The sequence below is a fragment of the Pipistrellus hanaki genome (genome assembly GCF_964339955.1).
Source record: "Pipistrellus hanaki genome assembly, chromosome: 18".
In the NCBI taxonomy this organism is placed as follows: domain Eukaryota; kingdom Metazoa; phylum Chordata; class Mammalia; order Chiroptera; family Vespertilionidae; genus Pipistrellus; species Pipistrellus hanaki.
The window spans coordinates 20760995-20782294 of NC_140520.1; the positions used below are offsets into that span (position 1 = coordinate 20760995).

Below are 21300 nucleotides of genomic sequence, written 5' to 3' on the forward strand. Positions count from 1 at the left end.
CTTTAATGAAGTTTTATTGTGCTTCATTGAGTAATGCCTATTGAAAAGCAGAAACACACTTAAATTCCAAAGTACATATTTTCAAACAGAGTGTTTCTGTTCAGTATTTAATAATCCAAGTCTATTTGAAAACTAATCAAGTAATATCGTTTTAAATGTTTTTAAACAGATTTGGGTATTACATTATGGCTCTCTAGACATTTAACTTAGTTAGACTTAAGAAAAGTTGATTTCCAATTAGCACCAGATTTCATAAGGAAGAAAATATTAGCTAAATAATTAATTCCATGAAATGACATGTATTCCAAACAGAAACAGGCAACATCTGTTAATTCAATTGGGAAGACAAGATTGAGCTTGATCCTTTTATTTTTAAATTAGGTATTGTTCAGAATTTTTAGTTGAAGCACATTTTAAGTACATTTAGTGACTAATACTCTGTCACATCAGAACTTGAAATATTTGATTTGTATATGGTCATTAAGTATTTTATTGATTGGTCAAATGGTGAGAGCTGGTTAGTTTGTTGATCTGTATATAAAATACCCATCTAACTAGCTCTAAAATATATTTATTTTATTCATCATGGTTTATAATTCATATTTCAAATTAAAGCCTAATAATTGTATTGTTTTTATGACAAGTGGTCTTTTATTCTAATCATTAGTAATTAATACATGTTTATTTAATGTTTGCAACAACTACTTCACTCACAACCTATTTAGTATTTTTGATCAAGGAATCTAAGTGTTATATAATTTTTTGGGGGGGTCCTCAACATAGTTTTTTTTAAAAAATTGTTTAAAGTATTACACATAGTAGTACATATGTCTCCTTTTCCCGCCATTAGCCTCCCTCATTCCCCAGCACATGCCCTCAACCTGTGTCCATTGGTTATGCTTATATGTATGCATGTAAGTATTATATAATTTCACTGCCTGAATCAAAAACTTAGAAATTAGTATACTTAAAAAAAAAAAAAAAAAAAAGAATGCAAGTAATGTTAGCAATTTAGCCTCATGGTGTTATTGTAGTTGCCTAAAAACAGTTTTTATCTTGGTTTTTATCTTTATGGGCTATCAGGATATACACTGGCTTTCAGAAGATGTTAAGAGTATGAGGGGGCCGGAATAGAAACTTTAAGACACTTAGGTTCAAAGCTTTTATTCATTCATTTGGTAGTGAACTGTTTATTTGTACTTTAGCCCATAAAAGTTCACAGGTGAATGCATTATTTTGTTTGTAATTTGCCTTGTTGTTAGCTTTTAAGGTTCTTAAATTCAGGCATTATTGTTTATTCAGTACTTATCATTTCCCACTCAATAGATAGTTGTTGAATAAGGTATCTGGAATTCAAATTAGTGAAAAAAATTTTAATAAGTTAACAGGGAAGACTTTATTACTAATGTGGGATGATACAGAAATATTTTTATTTTTAATTGAACTCTTAAGGCAGAAAAAAGTGAGATAATGCAGATGTCTATAAAGAATAAACAGAGTACTTGTACACAGAACAATAAGGTATCTTAGTTGCCATGGCTTTCCAATTCCCATGAGATATACCTTCATCATGATTTATGTGCGTGGGTCCCTAGCTTTCCAACCAAACTTATGTCAGTGTAGCAAACCTTCTCTTATTTAAAGTTATTAGATTATCTGCTCTTTGAATTTAAAGGAATATAATGAAAATAGATTTCCACTTAAATATTTGCAAAGAAAAAATTTATATAAATTTTCATATTAAAGTTTATGTAAATTATATCATTGATAACCTGCTATAACTATAGTAGAAAACAAATTAGGCAGTCATAACCCGGCTTGAATCATAGTGTTACCATTATCAACTATGTTAACTTTTTTTTATTGTTGTTAATCTTTACCCGAGGTTATTTTTCCATTGACTTTTTGGGGAACAGAGTGGAAAGGGGAGAGACTGAGAGAAAGAAATATCACTGTGAGAGAGACACATTAATTGGTTGCCTCCAACACGCCCCTGACAGCCGGGGATCAAGCCTGAAACTGAGGTACATACCTTTGACCAGAATTGAACCTGAGACCCATCAGTCTGTGGTCCGACTCTATTCACTGAGCCAAACTGGCTAGGGCTCGACTATGTGATCTTGAACAAATCATGGCTGAGTTTTAGTTCCCATGTTTGTGAAACATTTATATGCTATCCAGCCAGTAGTGTACTGGAGCTGATAGTTACATTTTTAGAAATCTTATGAGCTGACTGTTATGTTAGACAGCCATTATTAAAAATTAAATTACATAAATTTATAATTAACTTACATTAAAAGCAAAGCCAATAAATGCCCAAAACTCATCACTTCCTAATTATTTTACTACATTGTATTAGTATTTATGTTTATTATATCTATGGTGAAATTACTATATAATGATGTGCTTTTGAACATCTCTTCCCAACTCTGTGTTCAATGCTATCTCATTCATTGGTAGTTTGAAAGCTGTCATGCCAGGAAATTAATAAATATTATAAACCGTAACTTGATTTATTGTTTTGTTGATTGTCTATTTAAGAAAGTCCCAGTAAGGTGGTTTAAACTTAAAAGTTTATTGAGTCTCTTGCCTGTTACTGTGAGTAGCACAAGAAATTGAGGAAATATTCTAAACTATTAACTAGTTCAGCAAAAAGTTGCTCATGTCATTGATGAACAGGTGAGGTTATGACATACACCTTTGTTTCATTTTTTTCTTATTTTTTAATGTAAATGAAAGTATCAAATAACATACAAGTTGTGACTATACTCATTTATCAATTGGCAAAATCAAGAGCATTCTGTAAGAATCAATTGGGTCTATGAAATTTACAATAAAGAGTATTGTCTATTTTATTATACTTCAAAAAATTTGTCCTATACATAATAAACACATATACTTTTTATGTCAGAAAAATACATGATAAACATATATACTTTTCCCCCCTGCGTGCGCGCACACACACACACACACACACACACACACACACACACGCACGTACACTCGTACATACTAAAAGCTGATTGTTCATTTATCAGCACACCACTGTGTCTAGCACAGAGCAGGCATTCATTAAATACTGCTTTTTCTATCCCTTTCTCACCTTTGGCCTTTTCAAATAGAATCAAAATATCTGTTATATGTAATATAATCAGAGTTGCTGAAAGAAAATCTTAACACTGATTTTAACTTCAAGGCTATTATATCCTCTAGTATTACCACTTTACCAGTATTAAAAACTACTTTAGTTAAAAAGGACAAATGAAGGGGTGAGGGAGTATGGTTTTCTTTTGAAATTCTGGGAACTTTCAGGTCTAAAAATACCAATACTTTATTACATTTGAAAGAGGGACATTAGAAGCTTAAAGAATATAATATTTATTGAATATTGAAAAACAGCTATGAATCATAGCAATTATCAACATTTCTTGAAAATATTTTTCTGATAAATGGGAGTAATTTAAATTTTGGTTTTAATTGTCAATCTTTTTCGTCCTTATCTACCTTCCTATGTGAATAAGGAAATTGATTTTATAAAAAGCATTTCAACAATGGGCTGATTTTCTTTTTCAGTTACTACAAAGATATATTATAGATTCTTTGACAACATTAGATTTTCCATTATTGTGATGGTTTTTTTTTCCACTTTTAATCTGAAATAAAATATTTTCTAGAGCTTCTGTTTGATGGTTGTTGTTGTTTTTTTCTTACACATTCAGGATATGTATTAGGGGGTCATATATAGTCACTCTTCTCACTTCTAGTTTACCTTTGTCTAGTTTAAATGAAAGCAGCTGTATTTCTGTAGTGCGTAGTTGATTGCTTTCTAACTCCCCTAGGAGAGGAATCAATTGCTGAACATGGAAAAAAGATGAAACATTGAGATACCTTTTTGTGTGGATTTAATGTTACTAATCAGGGAAAAGTAAGCCTTTACACGTTTTAATCCTGTTATTTCCAAAAGAATAATATGGGCTAGTAGTGTTCCTCCTCATGAATGTTTGAAAATATATAAAGGAATAATTGAATTATATTAGCATTTTTATAGGAAACCAATTGCCAAACATATGCGGTCTGTTTCTGGGTTCTCTATTGTACATTGTAACACTTGTCTTCATTTCTAACGTGTGCTACAAGAATTTTTAAAAGCATTACCTGACTTAGGGACACTGACTTCTTTTCCCTTGGATTGTCAAATAAAAAATAATAACAGCCAACACAACAATACCCATTTGATATGAATGAATCAAAATCAAACCTTTTCTTTTTTTTTGGAAGATAGGCAAAAAAAAAATATTTTAGTAATGAATGTGTTTGTCATGAGATGAAAAAGGTTGAAAAACTCTGCTTATAGCTTCGTAGTAAGTTTTAAAATTGGACAATAATAAATATTCATTTTCAAAATTACTTAGCTATTCTAGAGTTTTTGCATTTCCAAGTAAACTTTGAAATCTGCTTCTCAAGTTTTGCAAAAAGAAGTCTGCTGGAATTTTTATTGGGGTTGCATTGAATCCATAGCTTGTTTTGGTAAGTATAGACATATTAACAATATTAAGTATTGTAATCCATGAACATGTTATATATCTCTACTTTATTTAGGTATTATTTACTTTGTCTTTGCAACATTTTAAATTTTCCATGTAATGTTGATTTTTCACATTTTTATGCAAATTGACCCTAACAGCAGAACAACCACTGGACCAGTCACTATAAGGTGCACTGACCACCTCTTGGTCCCTTTCCCTGGCAAGCAGGCTCTGATTGCCTGATGGCCACCCGCTGTGGGGGCAGGGCCGGTGAGTGGGCAGGATCAGCAAACCTCTTGTGCCTTCCCCTGGCCGCCAGGCACCGATCACCCAGTGGCAGTGGTGGGCGGGGCCAGTACAGGCAGCTGGGGAAGGTGGTCCTGACCACAGGCCAGGCCTAGGGACCATACCTGTGCATGAATTTCATGCATCCGACCTCTAGAATTTTTATAATGGTTAATCCACAAGCTATGAGGCATTTCTTATTTATGTATCTTTTGTTTTAATTATTAGTATCTTCCTTAATTTGATATAATGATCAATTTTCTTGCTATTAGTAAATAGAGGACTACTTTAATATAGCTTTTCTAAGAAGGCCAATCATCAAAGCTTGAGTTTCACATCAGTACCTAATAAATAATACTTGGAATGAATTTTTACAGAAAACTGAAGCCATCTCTTTTAAGCTTCTTTTAAACTGTATCTTTTACCGGCTACTGTTTAAAAATTTAGGACAGTTATTTTATGCTAGTAGGTTTATTTTGTGAGCATTAACATTAGCTTTATAAATTAAATAGCAATAAAAGGGAAGTCAAATTTGCTGATAGCATTTTAAAATTTTCTTTGTGTTCTTCCAGAATATTATTGTTGTCACATGAATTACTATTTTATACATTTCTGGGAAATTGTAATATAGGTCACTTTCAGTGGTAGAATAATTTCAATGAACCAATAGTTCAGTTTGCAGTAGCAGACCCTCTATCCTATAAATAGTAAGAGCAGATGGCAGTAATCATTAAAATAAACCTCACCAGCATGTCTAATATTTTACATGTGTAAAGAATGTCACATAGTCATCTTTCATATAGACTATTGAAAATTGTTTTCATCAAGAAGGAAGAAGAACGGAAGAGTTAATGTCTAGGGGGAATAAATATGTCGTCCATAAGTCTGGTGATATGAGCTTGGACCCTTATAAATACAGAAAGCAATGTAATGATAGCATCATCTATGACACTTAGTAATGGAAAAAGAGAAAGGAGATAGTATGAGTATGAGGAAAATAAGATTGAAGCTAATTAACATTTACTTTCAGACTTGAATGCTAACCTTGGCTGGCAGAAGGTGCAATTGGATGGAAAAGGAACTTTGGTTATAAAAAACAAACAAAACAAAACAAAACAGAAGAAATGTGGCAAAATAAAGCATAGTAGTTAGCATAGATATCTAAATTTTAAAAAGGAATATTCTCTTCTTTTTTGGGGGGGTGGAGGGGAATTATATGGCTAGATTTATTTGTTGTTCTCTTTAAAATTATTTGGATATGACAGTTTACCATAACATTAAACAATATTGGTATCTCCCTGTTCTTATCTATATCTTTTCTGAGAGTTTTAACAATAGCAACTTCTTACCAAAAGTCTTATATGCTTGTGTTTTCGCATGAGAAACTTGTCTGATTTTCATCACTTTATTTGGAGATTTTTAAAGGAATTTCCCCATTGCTCAACTGTGCACTGTGGTTAAACAACTTAACTAAAAAATATTAAATGTGAGTCTGAGGAGCACATAAACTTACTATAATAATCAAAGGCTCCTTATTCCACTGAATATATTTTAGCTTCTTACCCATTTCAGATCCCTTTCTTTAGTAACTGGAGCCATTTCTGAATGTCTTTAAGACTTTAAGCTATAGTTGCTTATAATGATTCTCAGAATCTTGTCCAAATAAAATTACTCCCCCTTATGTGAAAAAAAAAAAAAATTCTATGACTAAAGATTTCAATAAGTTCAGAAAAAACCCCATAATGCTTTTCTCTGGCTAACATTCAGTAAATTCAGTCAGCTGCAGCCTTCTTGGGCTAATTTGTTCCAGGCATTCAAAAACAGGGCAGAATTGCTGTTGTATCTTTTTTCTTTACTTCAGAGACTTTAGCATTTGGAAGCAGTGTGTCTTAAACTTTCTTTAAGGCAAATAAGTCATGAAGGCCCTAACCTGTTTGGCTCAGGGTGCCAGGTTTGATTCCGGTCAAGGGCATGTACCTTGGTTGCAGGTAATACCCAGTGGGGAATGTGCTGGAGGCAGCTGATGGATGTTTCTCTCTCATCAATGTTTCTAACTCTCTATCCCTCTCCCTCTCTGAAAAAAAAAAAAAAATCAATAAAATATATATATTTTTAAAAAGTCATGAAGTATTTTAAGAAAAATAGAGATGTCTCCTGGGATCTATAACATTTTACATTTTGTTTCAGAAGGAATTTCTTATAATTTGCAAACTTTTAGTTAAGAAGGCCACTTTTAGGGGAATTTGATTTCCTTCGTGTCTTTATTTTTTGTCTTGGGAACTCATTTTGAATAGTATTTGTCCTTTTCTACAGAATTCCTACCCTGTTGCTTCCTAGAAATATTATATGAATTTATATTTTAATGGCTTTTTTTCTTAATTTGATGTTTTTTTTCATGTTAAATCAAAAGATCTCATTTTCTTATGAGTCATTGAGGTACTAAAACATGTTTAGAGTTAAACATGGGAAGATGTGGAACTGCATGATTTTAATTTTTAGTCAGTCTCTTTTTTAGTAGCTGCTTTTCTTTTCTAATTTGAAGATACTGAATGGTCCAGAATATAAAGGAGGGGGAATGCATATAAAAGCCTGGTTTAGAGAGAATTTAAGCTAAGAACTTTGTTTAGTTGGTATGTTGCTATGAAATTAGAATGAAATTTGGAAATATTGGGGAAAATTCTCAACCAAGATGTACTTTCTGGATTCCAGAAATTCTTGGAGAATTCTTCCACTTGGAGAATTGACATTGCTACAACAAACACTCATTCTTATCTACTTATTTATGTGAACAAGTTTTCTCAGCACTTACATCTCTAGGATGAAAAATAAGAATAGCAGTGCTTGCTAATGGTCTCATTCTACAGTATTCATAATATTCTAGCAAATAATGTAATATTTATCATTTGAGCAAATAATGTAATATTTATTATTCTAGCAGTAATGTAATATTTATCACTGGGTATATGAACTAATTGGGAGAGAAAACTATCCATTTAAATATAAGGTTTATTTTTAAATGTCCAATAAAATTTTTTACTTGTTATATTTAATATTTATCAAAGTTTATTATATATTTATGTTGTGCTGATGTAGTGTGTTCTAATAATTATAATAGCTCAGTGTAAAAGAAAATTTAGTATTTAGGGCTTTCTAACTAGGAAAGTTTTGTATGTAAATTTTAATTTATATTTAATGGCTAGGAAGTATGATAGTATCATCAATAAATAACTTTCAAACCTAAAAATACGTTAAAATAAATTCTGTAAGGTTAATATAATGGAAATACAAGTTCAAGAAGAAAACAAAATAATATACAATTTCCAACTGTTAACTTATTTTTATGTATTTGATAATGAATGATGGTGGTTATCATATTACTATGACATTTAAATTCTAGCTAAATTTAAAAGTCACTTTAATAAATGCAAATAATTACAATGCATCAGAAATTACATTATTTATAACTGTTTAAAATGTTGAAATCTTTTGTTATAATTTAAAAATATGTAGAATGGTTTTTAAAATTTTTTTTAGAGATTACAAAAGCAAAGCACAATTGCAAACATTGGCATTATGACACTTGTTTTACTGTTGAATTATGTCCTTGTTGGAATTATTTTATTATTTCATTTATTGGTGGTTTTTTGCCTAGCAGACATTGGTAAATTTTCAATGGGGTGATAAATAGTTTCAATTATATCAGCTAGTGCCAGTGAGAATAATTTTATCTCAATTATATATTACTAATGTGAATTAATTGTTCTACCAGAACTATTTTAAAAGCACATTTAATTTCACTCATATGATGAAATCTCAGGATAGATTAGAAAATCTTATTAAGGCCACTTCAGTCTAGTTGGATTCAGCATATTTTGCAGAAATTAGCAGCTTTAATTATGGAATATAAAATTTGGAGTTAGGTGAGCACATAGAGATTGTCCATTCAAATGCCCTTGTTTGTCAAAGAGAAAAGCACAGAGACAGTCACTTACTCAGTTAATACAGGTGGTTGGCAATACAACCATATCCAATCTGTCACTAAAACCTATTCATTTTTTACCATCAGAATATCTCTTGACTTTTCTGCTTCTTTGTCTCCAGTGCCCTCACCCTAGTTCAGGCTATCATGATCTCTCATGATATCTATACTACATATGATTGGTCTCCCCATAGCTCCTCATTTACAAAGTATATTTGATCATAATTATTCCTCTACTTAAAAATCCTTCAAAAATGTCGCCTTGGTCATAGAAAAATAGGTTAGTCTTTGTTCTGGAAGACCTTAAATGATCAGACCCTGCTACCTGTCTATGTTGACACCATTGTCCCCCTTACCCCTGGATTCCAGTCACATTGGTCTCTTCAGTTTATTACATGTACCATGCTCTTTCCTTCCTCCCTTCATTCTCTCCCTCCTTCCTTCCCCTCTTTCTCATACCTCCCTTCCTCCCCTATCTTTATTGTTAAGAGTGCTACATATGTCCCTCTCTTTTTCCCCCTCTATTTTTCCTCTCCACCCAGTTCCTGCCCTCTCCCAGGCCTTCATCGCCCTAATTGTCTGTGTCCATGGACGGTGCATCCCTCTTGAGATTCATCAGTCTGTTCCATGTTTCCATGCCTTTGGTACTTATTTATTTTTCATTAAATTGACATACAGTATTATATTAATTTCAGGTATACAGCATAGTGATTCAATATTTATATACCTTACAAAATGATTACCAAAGTAAGTCTATTAATCACCTCTCACCATACATAGTTATTACGATGTTATAAACTCTTAATTCCTATGCTGTACATTACATTACCATGGCTTATAACTGAAAGTTTGGATTTCTTAATCCTCTCTTTCCCCTTTTTCAGCCTTCCTCTCTTCTGGCAACCATCAATTTGTTGCCTGTACCTTCTACACGATAAGGAAAGCTTTGGAGCAGCAGTCCCTAACTGTGGTCCTTGGACCCCTGGTGGCCACGAGGTCTGAAAGGTCCGGGACTGCTGTTCCACAGCATCTTGTTATATATTGTTTCTGTTGCTTGGAGCGCTTCTACTGCTCTAGCCAGTGCCTACTTATCCTTCAGATTTCATCACTTCTTCAGAGATGAGATTCTGACATGTAAAGTATTTAAAGAAGCTAATAATGGTTTTAAAGAATTATTTTTTGAGAGATTATATGTGGAAGATTACACTGATAAAGATAAAAGAATTCCTGAAAATTGCTGTAAAAACCACTTGATGATGGCTGCTATGCAGTAGGACTATTTTTACCTTGATGAGTACTCTCAGGGTTATTTGCTGTTAAGTTAGTCATTTTGGGGGAGGATGAGAAAGAAATTGCCTGTCATCCACAAATGTGAAAGATAATATCATAATAGAAATGACAAAAATCTTTGCCTCATTTTCTCTCTCTCCTTAGTATGACTGACTCAATTAATATTTTACTTAGAGCAAAGTGTTCTGTGAGTCATACTTAACAAATTCTATTTTTTTTCTACCGCTTTGTCTTCCTTTTTTTTCCTGTTGATGCTAATCTTATAATTGTTGATAATACATTCTTGCTGAAATTTGCACTTATTTATGCTGGGATTCTTTTAGTAACTAGGCTTAGTCTTTTGTGGCTATTTAATTCATGTGAAGTTCATTTTCATAGTCAGCTAGGGCTGCCATACCAGAATACCACAGGCTGGGTACCTTAAACAACCGAAATTTATGTTCTCACAATTCTAGAGACTTGAAGTGCAGATTAAGATGCTGGCTTTTCTGATAAGGCCCCTCTTCCTGGCTTGCCGAGGGCTTTCTTGCTGTTTCTCACATGGCCTATTGTCAATGTGCACATCTAGAGAAGGAGATAGGGAGGGAGAGGTGTGTCTTTTCCTATTGGAATCAGGCCCTATCATTATGACTTCATTCAATCTTAATTATCTCCTCAACTGACCTGTCTCCAAATAAAGTCACACTGTGGATTAGGGATTCAACATATAAATTGGGGTTGGTAGTGCACAATTCAGCCCATACACTCATGTAACACATAGTAGTCATTTTGATATTATTTATTTTATACTAGAGGTCTGGTGTATGAAAAGTCATGCACTGGATGGGGGTCCCTCAGTCTGGCCTGCCCCCTCTCACAGTCTGGGAGCCCTCAAGGGTGGAAGGTGACCTGGCAATCAGGGGAAGGCGATGCTCCATCACACCTCTGCTGCTGCCACTGCCGGCAGCTCAAACCTTGGCTGGCCCTGTTACCTGAGCCTTGGGTGGCCCTGGGTGATGGACAGCTGCCTTCCAAGACTTGTCCGCGCCTCGGGCCAGCCCTGGGCATCTGGGGGTTTTTAACTACATTTGGAGTTTATTTAAATGGATGGTCCCAGTTTATCCAACCCTATTTGTTATATAGTACATTATTTTCTTGATGATTTGAAGCCACCTTTAGCTTAATCTAAATCTCTATGTATATACAGATTTATTTCTGGACACTTTTTCTGTTCTTTTCATTGTGTTTTTCTCATTTCTTTGCCAGTAGTGCACTTCTGATTGTGCTTAGTTACTATGTCTTTTGAAATCTGAAAGGACTAAAACATTTTTCTTCATTTTATTTATTTTGTATAGCTATTCTTGCTATTTTTATCTATAACTTTACTTTCTCTTTTCTGTTACTTCTTAGTATTGTAATCTTACTCATCCCTCTTCTGACTTGTGGCTATTAAGTTATATGTTAACTACGAAAGTAAATAACAGACTGCTAGTACTTTAGATAAAATACTCTCTAAATTGAGGAAATGGAGAAATCACATGAGATTGATTAATGGGTAGAATGTTCTTCCTTTGTAAAAAGAAATTTATTAAATATGTTTTAGTTTCTCAGAGGCTTAGATTTTTTTCATTTCTAGGTTCTTAGTAATATTTTAAATAGTTGGAAGTTGCTGAATATGCAATCTCTATATAAACATTAATATATAGAGTTAAAGTTATTTTTAAAACAGAAGCTATGTTTTGTTTATTTCTGTCATGTTAGGTTAATGAAAGTTGCCTGTTAATTGGGAAACAAGTAAGTGACCTAGTCCATTTTTTGCTTCAGGGTTTTCTTTCCTAGGAATACAGTAGAGAATAAAAGAAAAAAGAAAAAAAGTAGGTAATTAAGTAGAATAAAGTAGTACTCTTATTTTAAATCAGCTATGGCCAGATATTATTATAAAAGCATCTGTTACCATGGAGCATCTTTAACTTAAGGTTAGCTTTATACTTTGAAAAAATAATTCTCAGTAGATTTGGGTAGTTTGTAGCCTTTATTGTACCTAATTGTTGAGCTTACATGAGGAACTTAAAGTGACATCCCTTTTTTAGTGCAAAATCAATGGAATCCTGTATTATCTCTTCATTCTAAAGTGGAAGAAATAGAGAAATAGATGTATATCAATAAAAGTTAACATTTTGTGTAGTATTAATTTTTTTTTACATTTTTAAAATTCTAAATTAAGTGTATGGAATCTACTTATTTTTTAGAACTTCATTTTAAGCATTTATTTATTTTTAAAATATCTCTGATACTGTGAATTTGTATGTATATATGTGTGTGTGCTGAGTATTACACAAGGGAATACTATTTCTCTTATTTCTGCACAGGTGAATTATTTAAGGGTTTCCAGGATTGCACTAAGATTTGGGGCATCTTTGGGACATAAAAGCATCTATACTTTGTCTAAACATTTCAGGCTTAGAGTGCCCCAGAGATCCAGAAATAGGATGGTTCTATATTGTGAATAGTATCTGGAGTCTAGTCAGACCTTACTTGGGCAAGACTTGGGATTTCCTGAATCTTCATATATTTGTTCTTATGGGGTTTAGTAAATCAACATGCCATATGTCAGAACTCACACAATGGATTCAGCCTACAGAGACTTACATGGATTGGTGCACACAGTATTTTTTAAATATCTAGATTTATGGCTTCTCCTGAAAAATTTGAAGATCTCACAACCTGAGCTCCATATCACCACATGGCAGCAAATAACTGGATGGGCATGTGCTCTCCAATTTGCTAGTGTCTATACCACTCCTTATCCTAAACGTGGCAGTTGCCATTTATCACCACACTTGCACTATCACACTTTGCTCCTTTCATTTATGTTCCTACACAGCATCTGAGGTTTGGAAGATCTAATTTATAACTATCAGTCTTCATCTCTTTTTCTGTGTCTGGGCAGCTAAAGTGACAATGAGTAAATAGCAATTTAATATTGTTAGAACAGTCAACTCTTTTCCCCCCCAGAAACATATGACATATTCATATCTTCATTTTCTCTTGCATTTTCCTCCTGAAATATTTTATCCACTCTTTTGCAGAATCCTACTCATTTCAATTGCCAACGTCTTGAATCTTCCTTAACAGCCTTGTCTACAGTATTGTGTTCCTCTTCTAAAGTCTTAGAACACTTATTTTCTCCACCACTATAAATTTATTATGGGTGAGGTTTAGAGAGTTTTATTCAATTATAAAATAAATAATTGTGTTTCTGTTAAGTGGTTTTTGATTTGTCTTAATATGGTTCACACTTTTTTTTTTCAAATCGAATATTATTGTCATCTTGAAGACTAAGAAAAGTAACTTTAAATTTTGTTTCCCTAGTTTTCAAATTGGCCTTCAGAAATTAAATTCAAATAATGTTTTTCTTACTTTCAGTTACAGATGAAGACACAGTAAAGAGGTATTTTGCCAAGTTTGAAGAAAAATTTTTCCAAACCTGTGAAAAGGAACTTGCCAAAATCAACACATTTTATTCAGGTGAGTGGTTTTTTGGTGCAACATACAAAAGACAATTTCTGCTGCGAAGGAGAAACGACCATGTCATTGTTTAAACATTGGTCATAATTTTAAAATTTGTTTTCCGCCAAAACCGATTTGGCTCAGTGGATAGAGCATCGGCCTGTGGACTGAAAAGTCACAGGTTCGATTCCATTCAAGGGCATGTACCTTGGTTGCGGGCACATCCCCAGTAGGGGGTGTGCAAGAGGCAGCTGATTGATGTCTCTCTCATCGATGTTTCTAACTCTCTAACCCTCTCTTCCTCTCTGTAAAAAAAATCAATAAAATATATTTTTTAAAAATTTGCTTTCCTTGTTATATTGCACTTAAGGGATATTTTCTTTAGCTGAGGTGGAAACACAGCTGGTACCTCAGTGTTTAAGTCTTACCACCGGGTGGTGACCGCGAGCCTCCATGTTCTTATATTTGCAAGGATTTGGGGTCTCGTTGTGAACCAGTATCTTGATAGAGCTTCACTGTAGCCCAGTCTAAAGCTTTAAGGGTCTGAAACTTAATTTCATAATTTCTTTCAGAGCTGAGTTACAGTTTCAGCTTTTTAATGACAGTTTTATTATCCATCCCCCCTTGCATTGTGCAACACTCATATGTATCTCTCTAGAGCTCACAGTTAGCAGAGTAGCTTCTACAAGATGCTATTGAAATTGAGAAGAAAATATTAAAGCTTATGTTTATTTATATCTTACTCTTTAAAATTTTGTTTTTAATACATGTTTGCTTCCCTCCTTTTTAACATGTTTGTTGTCTCTCAGAGCTCAAGTTTCTTGACTCCCTCATCCCCTCCTAGAATGACTTCCTTCTTCTTCAGTCATTTAACCACTTCGTCCCTGTACTTTTACTCCCTTTACCCTTATTGCTTGTAATGCTTCTGCCTAGTGAAACTCCCAATTGTGGACCAATATGCCATTTTCCATCTTCATGTGTACTCATGAGCTGGTTAGGACGGCTAGGGAAAAGTCATATAGCAGAACAAATTTGAATCACTATAAATTCATTTTGGGATTCTTAACTGGGTCCTAATCAATGTTCTTTTCTATGCTCCAAAGTGCTCTTCTAAACCCTACACCATTCTTTTGAATTCTCTGAGCTCAACATCTTCCCCATCATGCTGATTAATCTCTTACTTTACAAATAAAAATAAAGACCTTCAATTCCTGTTGGTATATAATACTTAGGTAGATCTATGCCACTCACTCTCCCTAGATACCTATAGACATTCTTACCATTATTAATTTTCCTCCAGTCATCGTAGAAAAGATATCCCTCTTCAGTCTATGCAAATCTCTACAATTACTGATTGAATTTCAGTTTCTTGAGACCTTGATCTAGTAATTATCTTCTCTAAGAATTATTGGATCAGTGCATTGTTAATTTTTCTTTTTGCTGGTTTAGTCTCCTTAACCAGTCACTCCTTTCAAGCAAAGAATAAAAAGTAAGGGGAAGCGAATATCCTAACTCTGTGTCCACCTATCTTTCATTGATGACTGAACTTCTTTCTAGGTGGAGGGAACAGTTTATGCAAAAGCACATGGCTGTTAATGGACATGGTATATATTCATGTTCTTCTCACTCATTATAAACACCTAGAAGGCAGACAAAATAGAAATATTGTATTATAGCCCAGCCAATGTGGCTCAGTAGTTGAGTGTCAACCCAAAAGCCAAAAGGTCACCCATTTGAATTCTGGCCAGGGCACATGCCCAGGTTGTGGGCTCAATCCCCAGTTAGGGGTGTGCCAGAGGCATCTAGTTGATGATGTTCCTCTCTCATCAATATTTCTATTTCTCTATCCCTCTCCCTCCCTCTCTCTTGAAAACTCAATGAAGCATTTTTTTTTTAAAAAAGGAAATATTATTTGAAACCATGCAAATGGATAAATTTAATCAAGGGAAAAATGTACAAAAGGAATGACAATTTTCAAGGACAAAAATCATTTCTATTGTATAATCAGGAGGTAGGAGAATAAAGAGGAACCCAATATTGTAGATAGCCATGTAATAAAGGCTGAGGAAGAGGAGGTCAAAGAGGAAGGATTTGCAGTGGAAAGAGTGTTGAGATTGAGAAAAGGCCATTGTATATGATCTAAGGCTGTAAATGAAAAACAAATGAGGTCAAAATTAATAGCATTTTCTTTTACTATTATTTTTTTTGGGTGGATTTCTAAGCCCAACTCTAAATGGATAATTTAGATCACAAAGAAGAGTTAATCATTCTTAGTTTACAAAGAAAAATAAATATCTACTCTTAACAATAGATAAATACCTTTTATATTTTTTTAGTTACACATAGATATGTGTGTTTTGTGTGTTTACATGCATCTATAAATGTGTGTATCTATGTAATATATTTAAATAATTTTTTATGGAACAATACTCATACCACTTATGATTTATTCTGTTTTTATTAATTAAATATTTAATTATTTCTATTTATTTTTAAAATCCTGATTTATGATACACTGAATTGCTTTTATAACCCTATATTGAAATAAACCTTCAGTTTAAAAAATGATATCTTAGACTTGTTACTTTTTAAAAATAATTGTAGGCTTTCTACTATTAAAAACTTGGGGGCTGTGATTTAACGACTTCCTTTTTCTATGTAGCAGGGCCATCAAGACATGTCTCTTGATGTCATCACAGAGTAGATACAAATTCATAGTCTTCAGACTGACTTTTTGCCAGGTCAGGAAGTGATGGGTAATATGAAGCCATGATTGACAGAAATAAAATTTGGCACTTGTCCTAGACAGTATCATTTTTCTCCTTAGTTAGCTGCCTTTTTCATGGCAGATTGTCTTGTAACTGCAATCTTCAGACACTAGGACACATGAGAAACTATAAATAATACAGGGGTGAGTTCAGCTTACCTAGTATACACCTATCTCCTCTACTCACATCTCATAGAAATATTTAATGGCTAGCTAAAATGGTCATTTTTAAGTGAGATATAATATGGACTAAAACTTGCCGAAATCGTTTTGGCTCAGTGGATAGAGCGTTGGCCTGTGGCCTGAAAGGTTCCAGGTTCGATTGCGGTCAAGAGCATGTACCTGGGTTGTGGGCACATCCCCAGTGGGGGATGTGCAAGAGGCAGTGATCGATGATTCTCTCTCATCGATGTTTCTAACTCTATTTCTCTCTCTTCCTCTGTGTAAAAAAATAAATAAAATATATTTTAAAAAAAATATTGACTAAAACTTATTACTCCAAGCAAATACTATAAAAGCCAAGCAAACAAAACAATAAATACTACTAAAATGTGAATATTTATTTTCACACCAATTCTATTTTCTACTAATTACATTTTGGATTTTTGACCCTTATTATTTTTTTTTAGAAGAAGTTTACCATTTAACTTGCCTAGGTATCCATATATACTTGCTTACAAAATGAGCAAATTGATTCCCAGCCTTCTAGGTTTCCACATGTGAGGAGTCAAGCTATTTTAAAGTTTCAAAAAACCTGATGTAAATTATTTTATTGATCTTTATTTTTTACTACATATATTTGGTTAACATGATAGGGTATTTATTTATATTTATATATAAAAATCTTTTAATATTTGAAGACCCTGGGAGGAGAGGGTAATTTTTTAAAAGAACTGGTCCTTTTTGGTGACACCATTGCTGATCATTGGCCTAGAAGTCTCCCAGGTCTCTTTCAACACTAAAAGTGGTATCAGTCTTGAAGGCTATAATGTTAGAAATCTTTTTTGTGGTGACTAGTTATTTCTTCTTCTTGTCTAATCGTGGTAGAAGGAAGAAATTTAGGAGAATGCAATAGGAAAATTATGGCAGTAGAAATAGATTTCTTTAAAAAATTTATTTTTATTTTTATTGATTTCAGAGAGGAATGGAGAGGGAGAGATAACATCAACGATGTTATCAACGATGAGAGAGAATCACTTATTGGCTGCCTCCTGCATGCCCCTACTGGGATCGAGCCCACAACCCCAACATGTGCCCTTAACTAGAATCAGTCCTAGGATTCTTCAATCTGCAGGCTGACACTATCCATTGAACCAAACAGGATATGACCAGATCTATTTCTTGTCTGTTAAATATTTTCAGGCTTTATATAAATGCAAGACCAGTTGGATAATAGTTACTCAGAAGTATTTCTATTATATAGTTACTAGAGGCCTGTTGCATGATATTCATGCAAGAATAGGCCTTCCCCTGGCTTTACTCCCAGCCGCCTGGGAGCTGGCAAGTCCCCATTCCCTGCCCACCTGAGAGTTGGCAAGTTCTCGCTTCTTTCCAGAGTACCACTCCTGTAGCTCCTTTTGCCCTCCCTCCTCCCCCTCATAGCAGGCGTCCCATTTTTATTGGATTAATTTGCATACTCACTCTGATTGGCTGTGGGCAAAGCGGAAGTACAGTCAGTTTAAATGTCTATAATTAGGTAACATTCCTATAATCCTGTCATACAGTGTCTTGCTATGTGTTTACTTTTCTTTATTCTTTTAAAAAAATATATATTTTATTGATATTTTTACAGAAAGGAAGAGAGAGGGATAGAGAAACATCGATAGAGAAATATGGATCAGCTGCCTCTTGCACATCCCCTTACTGGGGATGTGCCTGCAACCAAGGTACTGTCCTTGACCGGAATCAAACCTGGGACCTTTCAGTCCACAGGCAGATGCTCTATCCACTGAGCTGAACTAGTTTCAGCTACTTTTCTTTATTCTTTTTTTTTTTTTTAAATATATTTTATTGATTTTTGTACAGAGAGGAAGAGAGATAGAGAGTAAGAAACATCAATGAGAGAGAGTCATTGATCAGCTGCCTCTTGCACACCCCCTACTGGGGTATGCCCGCAACCAAGGTACATGCCCTTGACCGGAATTGAACCCGGGGCCCTTCAGTCCCCAAGCCGACGCTCTATCCATTGAGCCAAACCGGTCCCGGCTATTCTTATTGAATTTAAGATACAATGTGTAATGCAATGTAAGAATCTCACTGAAATACTAAATGTTCCCTTTCAAATGATTATATGTATCTAGTACCCCACATTTAACAGGTTTTGTTCTATGCTTATATGTGTGGTAAAAATGTGGATTAAGTCTATTTTTAATTAATTAGGATAAAATTCCCATTTCTTCCTATTTCATGAATATCTTGAATCTTGTGTTCATTACAACAGAATCAGCTACTTAAGAGCTATTAAAAGATGGGGGCAGAGAGAAAGTTAATTAAAGCAGTCAGCCTGACTTGCTTTCTTGTTAATAGATCTCATGAAAATTATATATATATATGTATATATATATGTATATATATATATACATATATATATATATATACATACACATACTATTCACAGTATATTATACTTTCTCCATTTTGTTAAAAAAAAGTGATTGATAGTTTAAAAAAATCAAGCCATGTGAAACCAACTTAATTTATTCTTTTGTTTACCTCCTCCTTCCCTTCTTTCTTTTCTCTGCCTTTTTCCTTCTTCCTCCCAAACCCTGGCAACCACTAATCTACTTTCTATCTCTGTGGATTTACCTGAGAGATAAATATATTCATTTCTTATGATCATTTTTTTATAAATGGAATGCAGAATGTGGCATTTTCTGTCTGGCTTCTTTCACTTACCATGGTGTCTTCAAGATTCATCCATGTTGTACCATAAATCAACACTTAATTCCTTTTTATTACTAAATAATATTCTTATTTTACATATCCTACATAATAAAAGCCTAATATGCTAAGTCTCTGGTTTTCTGTTCAACCAATCAAAGCATAATATGCTAATGATATGTTAAGGTCGCTCAACTGCTCGCTATGAGTGCACTGACCACCAGTGGGCAGATGCTCTGACTGGTAGGTTAGCTTGCTGCTGGGGTCCGATTGATCAGGACTGAATGAGATGGGCCGGACATGCCCTGAAGCCCTTCCACGGCCGGTCCCTCCCCGGCTGGCCAACCATCTGTGCCCCTCCCCATCCTTGACTGTACACCCGTGGGGTCCCTTGGCCTGGCCTGTGCCCTCTGGTAATCCAAACCCCCCTCGGGGGGTGTCAGAGGGCTGGTTTCAGCCCGATCCAGCAGGCCAGGCTGAGAGACCTCCCTCACTGGTGCACTAATTTGTGCACCAGGTCTCTAATATACCTTATTTGCCTATCCATTCATCAATTAATGGACATTTGGGTTATTTTCACTTTTTTTATTTTTTGGTTAATCTTCACCAAGGATATCTTTTAGAGAAACTGGAAGGGAGGGGAGAAAGAGAGAGAGAGAAACATCAATACATCGATGTGAGAGAGATACATTGATTGGTTGCCTCTTGCATGCAGCCCAACTGGGGCCAGGAATCAAGCCTGTGACTGCAGTACGTGCCGAATTGAACCTGAGCCCCTTCACTCCATGTGCTGAACACTCTTACCACTGAGCCAAACCAACTGGGGCTACTTTTTCACTATTATGAATACTAATTTGTGTATGTGCACATGTTTTTGTGTGAACATGTACTTTTAGTTCTCTTGGGTATATATGTAGGAGTGAAATAGCTGGATCTTAAGGTAACTATGTAAACTTTTGAGAACTGCCAAACTGTTTTCCAAATTACAATGTGGTTGTACCGTTTTTGCATTCTTACTCTTAGTGGCTTTTTAAATTCTGTGTCATTTGTCAAAAGTAAGGGTACATTTGAGATTTTGTAGGAAGGGAAATGTAGGGTAGATGAAAAGAGGGTGTTGTACCAAAACATTTTTTTCCTATCCAGTTCTAAATATTACATGTAACTTTTTCTCTAGAAATTTTAAGGAAACAAATTAGTATGATTAGTAAAAATTCAGACAAATTGGTAAGAACTTTTACCACCATTTTGATCTTGATGTTTGGACAATTCTGTTTTATTTCTTATAGAAAAGCTCGCAGAGGCTCAGCGCAGATTTGCTACACTTCAGAATGAGCTTCAGTCATCACTGGATGCGCAGAAAGAAACCACTGGTGTTACTACGCTGCGACAGCGCAGAAAGCCAGTCTTCCATCTGTCCCATGAAGAACGTGTGCAACATAGGAATATTAAAGACCTTAAACTGGCCTTCAGCGAGTTCTACCTCAGTCTTATCCTGCTGCAGAACTATCAGGTACTTACATTCTTACCCTGGAGAATGACATTTTTAAATAATTGAGAAATTACAATAAATGGAATTACCTGGAACTGTACTTAGGGGCCAATCCAAAAGGAAAATCCTTAGCATGCCATTATTCTTTTTTAAAAAAATATATATTTTATTGATTTTTTACAGAGAGGAAGAGAGAGGGTTAGAGAGTTAGAAACATCGATGAGAGAGAGACATCAATCAGCTGCCTCTTGCACACCCCCTACTGGGGATGTGCCCGCAACCAAGGTATATGCCCTTGAATGGAATCGAACCCGGGACATTTCAGTCCACAAGCCGACACTCTCTCCACTGAGCCAAACCGTTATTCTTTAGGTGCTTACTGAGATTTCTGATGTTCTTACTAGCTAAAACCATGTTACCAGAGGTAGTAAAATAAGACTTCTATTTTCGAAGATCAGTTTTCTAAAACCTTTTTGTACACTCTTCAGGAGTAGCCTTGACTAATAGTTTGTTTCCTATTTTTTTGGAGGCATTTCTAGCCTTACTGAGTAGAAATCAGAAATAATGTATATCTACCCAGCCACTGGTGGCTATG

General features: G+C 34.4%; 1 protein-coding gene across 1 annotated transcript in view; it reads left to right on the forward strand.

Annotated features, from left to right (window-relative positions):
* Nucleotides 1–21300, forward strand: part of XPR1 (xenotropic and polytropic retrovirus receptor 1) — a 90128-nt gene that overhangs the window by 24221 nt on the left and 44607 nt on the right. The window contains exons 3-4 of the mRNA XM_084866131.1: nt 13486–13587; nt 20503–20726. Coding sequence (XP_084722257.1) covers nt 13486–13587; nt 20503–20726 — 326 coding nt within the window. The remainder of the gene's footprint in view (nt 1–13485; nt 13588–20502; nt 20727–21300) is intronic.